Source organism: Schistocerca cancellata, chromosome 9 (genome assembly GCF_023864275.1).
Source record: "Schistocerca cancellata isolate TAMUIC-IGC-003103 chromosome 9, iqSchCanc2.1, whole genome shotgun sequence".
Taxonomy (NCBI): domain Eukaryota; kingdom Metazoa; phylum Arthropoda; class Insecta; order Orthoptera; family Acrididae; genus Schistocerca; species Schistocerca cancellata.
In genome coordinates this window covers 371,070,383-371,076,492 of record NC_064634.1, presented here as the reverse complement: position 1 = coordinate 371,076,492, position 6,110 = coordinate 371,070,383, and the positions used below count along the sequence as shown (strand labels likewise).

Here is a 6,110-nt window from a genome sequence, read left to right as displayed (position 1 = left end):
TGATTTCCTCTTACAGAGGCATCCAGAAGCTTTAAACTGCGCATACCATCGCCGAATGGAGTTAGCAGTTGGTGGATCTTTGTTGAACTTCGTCCTGAAGTGTCGTTGCACTGTTATGACTGACTGATGTGAGTGCATTTCAAGCACGACATACGCTTTCTCGGCTCCTGTCGCCATTTTGTCTCACTGCGCTCTCGAGCGCTCTGACGGCAGAAACCTGAAGTGCGGCTTCAGCCGAACAAAACTTCATGAGTTTTTCTACGTATCTGTAGTGTATCGTGACCATATGTCAATGAATGGAGGTACAGTGAATTTATGAAATCGCTTCAATCATTTGTAATAGCCCTGTACATGCACGTAAAAAACAAACCTTGCTGTATCGCAACTATTGCCTCTTAACTTTCATGGTTGGTCTGTTCTGAAGATTGGATGTTCGGACTTGTGATTTAGTAATCGCAACTGCAGATGATCCTTTCAAAGACAGAGTGTGGTTACTTTCTTTCGCTTAAATGGCGGAGGGAGGGGGGAGGGAGAATTTCTACCACTTCTGTATTATTTTCCATTTGAAAATTATTTACACTCTTCCAAAGAATTATATTGCTTTGGAGTCCGTAGGTTGGTTGGGCTTATCTTATCTCAAAAGGGATCGCCTCGAATATGTTGTCAGGATTAAGAGCGGTTCTATTCGTAGTGGTGTCGTAGAACTTGGAGCCAAATTGTGCACGGCACTGGAAGATCCTCTTCACATTTCCCCCGATACTGTCGGTGAGGTAGGTGTTGCTACTGCTACTGCTTCTGTAGCCTTTGAGGAACTTTCTGTCAATACTCAATTTTTGGAGGGAATCAACCTGCGTGGAAGAAAATCTGTAGACTACCAGCGCATTTGTTCCATTGGAGTAACTGACTTGCTAAATTAAATTATCTTGAGCTTACTGATCAGCAAAAGGAGACGGCTGGACATTTTATTGTTAGGGCGAAAGATTTATAGAACAGTAATGGTTTTTTGGCTTTGGGTTGTGAATTCGGTCGTATGGGAGAAGGTAATTTAGCTGTTAGTCAGTCACAGGGTTTGAGGTTTGTGGAGATGCAAGCCACTGCTGTGTCGGTCTCTGATTCCTTTGCAAAGTTGCTCAATCTGATTATGTTTTTTTTATCAAGGTTTCTGAGTTGTTTGTTGGTAAGTTAAATCAAGTTCGTCAGGTGTCGTGGTTACACGTCCGCTTTGAGCTTCATGCCGATTCTTTGCAAGTTTTGTATTCAATGGTACTTTCTTTGCTCTATTCTTTGTGAAAAGGATTGTTGAGCGATTTGTTGTTGGACATACTTCGAAGTCAGTGTACTTTGCACAAACTCAGAGCTCATATAACAGAAAGAAATTTATCATCAGCCATTCATAAAGAGCCTGAGATTGCATACTATTGGCAAGCGCAAACGTCTAATGAGACGTTAAGAATATATTGAGCAGGTTCGTATGGCTGCCTGCGTCTTGAACACGAATTCTACCGAGCGAGATAATCTCTCGAATATTTTGGAATGCATGAGAGCAATGGATCCTTCGCATTTTGTATCTGATCACAGACCTCCTACTTTTTCCTAGTTGAATGAATTACTCGATACGAATGATGCACTTAAATTTGTGGATGAGCAATGGGAACAAGGTAGAGGCTTTCAATCTCATAGTTTAATTTCAGAGAATAATTGTCATCAGTCACCCTGCAAGTCAGTAGTTAGTAAACGTTGTTTTTGGCATGGGGCACATAGCCACCAGGGACATGAGTGACCAGTTAGACGTGGGCAAAGGCCTAATAGCTGATGACACAGAGAGTAGGGTAAGACTCTTGTAAATAAGACTCCCGCTTGTTGGCTATACATTTGTGGCTTTGATAGATCTGCTCTTCCATGTTTTTCTGCTCGTCTCAACGGAGAGCCCGTTTATGACATCATGGATTCAGGTCTTCTCTCTCTGTAGTGCCACGTGATCTTCCACGGCCTGGCGCTCTTGCGACCGTACATTCTGGTACATTCGCTGCCAGTGATCAGGTACAGTGGCTATATTCCTACCAAGTCTTCCTGCAGTATCGCGGAATGAACATGCAGCTCTATCTCTCGAAGACCTATTGCACGGCTCGATCAAACTCAGTGAGGTGCTGTTAACTGTGTCTTTGACGCCTTCAAGACATTATTGATTAACATCAAATCACCCCATCCAATCTCAAAGTTAACTAAAGCTTACGACCGTCACTGTGTATTTAAAGGAAACTTGATTTGCACCATCATAGTGGCGCTAATAGCACCATACGTAGGCGAGTGGTGCATTAGACATCATCTTTCAGATCCAGAAACAAGTCTACCAACGTTCCTTCGTCACACAATCCCTTCTTGGTGCTGTGACTCTTTTCTGTTGGTCTGTATTACTCCTTGAAACATTAAATGAGTTGGACCCAGCTTACGCGTGAATGTGTTCCCTCACTGAGATTCGACTGTGTGTTCTGTAGATTTCGTCTACAGACTTGACTCGCACAAGTAAAAAATTTTGTTTTAATTTTTTGCATGTACTTCAGTTGTGATAATCAGTTATAAAGTTTATGTTCACTAAGGATTCATAGGATTCTCTACTGTATCTCCGCCAATAACAAAAATTCGATAATTGGTATAGTCATTTATTTGTGAAAATTCGTCTTGTATACAACAGGAACATTCTTGTCAAAACGTGCAGATGCACATTGTAGAGAGCAGCTGTGACCCAGAAGGCCTTAGACACCTGCTGCAGAGCGGATCCAGGAGCGCAGGTTTCCGACGTTGGCGTAGACGCCGGGGCTGGCCTCGCAGGGGCTGACCCCCCAGGAGACGATGCCCACTTGCGTGCTGCCGCTGACCAGGGGGCCGCCCGAGTCTCCGCTGCACACGCTCTGGCCCGCGCTGCCGGCACACACCATGCGGGCCGTCACGGTGTTCACGTTGGCGAAGATGCTCTGGCAGGTGGAGCGCGCCACGATGCTGATGTCCAGCTTCTGCAGGTTGCTCGGGGCCGGGCCGTCTGTGTACGTGGATCCCCAGCCAGTGACGGTCACGGCCAGGCCTCCGGCGGGGTCGTAGCCGTCGGATGGGAGGCTAACGGCCTGGGCGTTCGTACCGAGCAGGGATCCAGACACCTGGAGCAGGAGAGGAAGCAATTTTTATTTGTGTCTGAAGGGCACCGATATAATGGTACAGGATCTTAATATAGAATTATCCACTGCATGCTTATTTCATTCACAGCTGGAATGATAATGTAGGGTCTGTCTAGAAACACCGGAAATTCGATGCTGATAGCTTATGATCTCTGTCTGATAGTAACGATGTAGGCAGCTAATTGACGTGTTGTCTAACAGATGTATGAATTCTCTAAAGTCATTGTTTGATAGTTGAGCCTATAGAATTCCATCACCTAGTATAGTTTTGCTTCTTCAACTAATTTTCATTTACTTTAATACCTATTACAGGCTACAGTCGTATCGTCGTATCAGTGTGTCTCTCAATTCTTCAATTTTTTCAGTAAGCCGTAAATGATATGTTTCGCAAATAATGGAAAATTATTGTCAAATAGGTCACAACAGGGAAATACTCCTGATTTGAGCATATTGTACATCGTAATGTAAATGAATTATTTGCCTTCATTGGTTATAATTGCACTTGTTATTTACATTTATTGTTATGCAGTAGTGTTTAGCATTAGAATGAAACGACTCATTCCCTTCACAGCACTTCCAATTCACGTTTAATCAGTTACAGGTAAACTATTGTACCTGAGTTGCTAATCTCCACCGAAAGTGTCTATGATCTCAACATTTTCCTGGAATAATCGAAGGATATCAGTTATCTGTAGAAATCACCACAGCCATTAAATACACTTGGAAATGCTTTCCGCACTATCCAGCAAACTAAGTGCATTTTGAAAGTAAGCTATTCTATCACACTTTCTTTGTGTCTGTCAGAATTTGGTTCCCTATATGTTGAACTAGTGGCTTCAAGGACAGTAAATTCAATGACATGTAAGATGATGCACTGCTTGTAGAATCCGAATCATACACTGGGTACATAGCTGTAGTGGATAGTGTATCAGTCCTTAAAATTTTGCGGTCTCAGTATTTCTGTATGCTCTTTACAAGTTTTATCCTTAATTATGTATGGCACCGTATCATAGACGCACACAAAACTGGTCATCCCAATCTGCAGAACTCCTTAAAGAAGACGTTCTGTAGCGTTTTAAAACCTTTAAGAAGGTAAACAGTCTCAAAATAGATGTTTTGTACTGCCACTAGTGTTAGAAACAACACAGTCACCTACCCACCGTAAGCATAGTAGAGTTATCTGTTACCAACGTTCATTGCTGTTTCATGATCGTGCAAGTACGTTACGGATACAATGGAATAGTATTCGATCTCTGTTTCGTAAAGTATTGTTTAATATAGCATAACACACGTCTTTGAAGTTGTTCATACACGTGAAAAATATAAAGTGCCTATTGATTTCAACAATGCAGCAAAACGGCACGTCCCTTTACAACTGACTTCGTCAGCTCTCCCTAAATAAGAAGAATTGTAAGGGTTGGGGTTGTGTGGGGAAGGAGACCAGACAGCGAGGTCATCGGTCTCATCGGATTAGGGAAGGAAGTCGGCCGTGCCCTTTCAGAGGAACCATCTCGGCGATTGCCTGGAGTGATTCAGGGAAATCACGGAAAACCTAAATCAGGATGGCCGGACGCAGGATTGAACCGTCATCCTCCCGAATGCGAGTCCAATAAGAATGGTAAGGCATATTCCATCAAAACAGATGTTGACAATATTCTAACGTGGTGTTTTGATCACCTTGTGCTTCAGAACGGTTTTACCTTGCACACTTCAAACATTTTTTTCATATTCCGCACCATAGTCCTAATTATATAGGAAATGACGTAAAAATAGGCCTTAGCGAGTCACTCACCTGAACGACGGCTACGTCGTAGTCCACCGTGTCGCTGTCGTACGACGCGTGCATGTAGCCAGAGGAGGCCCTCAGGACGGTGCCACCGCTCCCACGGATAGACGATCCGGCTCTGAAAGTCATCAGCAGGAGGCTCATACCGTCCACACAGTGAGCGGCCGTCAGCGCCCAGCTGGAGCTGATGATGGAGGCTCCGCAGATGTGCGAACCGCCATACTGGAAGGACAGCTGCCACGGGTAGTTGGCGATGTTGGCGTTGCTTCCTCCGATGATGCGGCTGTTGCCCCTGCTCCAGAGCCTGGTGCGGGCCGGCAACGCTACGGCAGAGCCGAGCAGACACACGAGCAAGAGGGCGAGGCGCTGCATTCTGGAGGCGGTGGCTGCGGGCTGCTGGCGCCGCACCCTATATATACTGTTAAGACTTGCAAAGTCAGAAATAATTGGCAGTGTCTTATCAGCGTTCGGGAATTCTCGCTCATTGAGAAAAAGTTAATGGTGCTGTTTTATCGAGCGAGATAAGTTGCTGCACCGGTATTTCCGGAGATGTCGTCTCAATCATGTATAAGTAATTAAGATAATTAATTCAAACGGTACATGGTTTTCCTTCAGTTGTCAGTAATGCACGGAAAATAACTGGTGATTGGTATCTGTGATGCAAGACTAAAAAATTGAAGGTCTGTTCAAAGAAGACTGCACATCAATAGTTGAATACTTGAGAAAATTCATTTTTATCATCAACTGCTTTATTTGACCTATATCTAATCCACTGGGTCGGTCATAGACCATCATCACTGGATGTAAGGCAATACAGATCAGTTAAAAACATCTCACTTTCCTTTTAATCTGGTACACCATCAAGATTGTCAGAGAGAAAGCTGCTTGGTTTCAGATATTATTCACTCAGTATTTGAGAATGAGAGCACGTAGCGACTTGCAACAGACCTTACACATAATTTCAAACTACGAAATCTGTTCCTCTCTGACGGGTGCAAAAGATAAAAGTAAAACTTTTTATGCCTCACTACTTTTCCGCTCTTCATGCAGTAAAAATGTCGTATGAGGCATTTACTACTTTTTAACTAACAACTGGCTCCTGGAAACATTTTTGCAGGCTATATGCACATGTATCACTGAATGTACTTGTAATA

At 43.7% G+C, this 6,110-nt stretch overlaps 1 protein-coding gene across 1 annotated transcript; it reads right to left on the bottom strand.

The window, feature by feature from the left end:
- Nucleotides 1-2,664: 2,664 nt before the first annotated feature.
- On the bottom strand, nucleotides 2,665-5,333 carry LOC126100664 (trypsin delta-like). Its single transcript, XM_049911285.1, has 2 exons — nucleotides 4,963-5,333; nucleotides 2,665-3,152 (listed from the first exon to the last, which is right to left on the bottom strand). The coding sequence occupies exons 1-2, from the start codon at nucleotides 5,326-5,328 to the stop codon at nucleotides 2,754-2,756; spliced, it is 765 nt and encodes a 254-aa protein (XP_049767242.1). The 5' UTR covers nucleotides 5,329-5,333; the 3' UTR covers nucleotides 2,665-2,753.
- Between the last annotated feature and the right edge of the window lie 777 nt (nucleotides 5,334-6,110).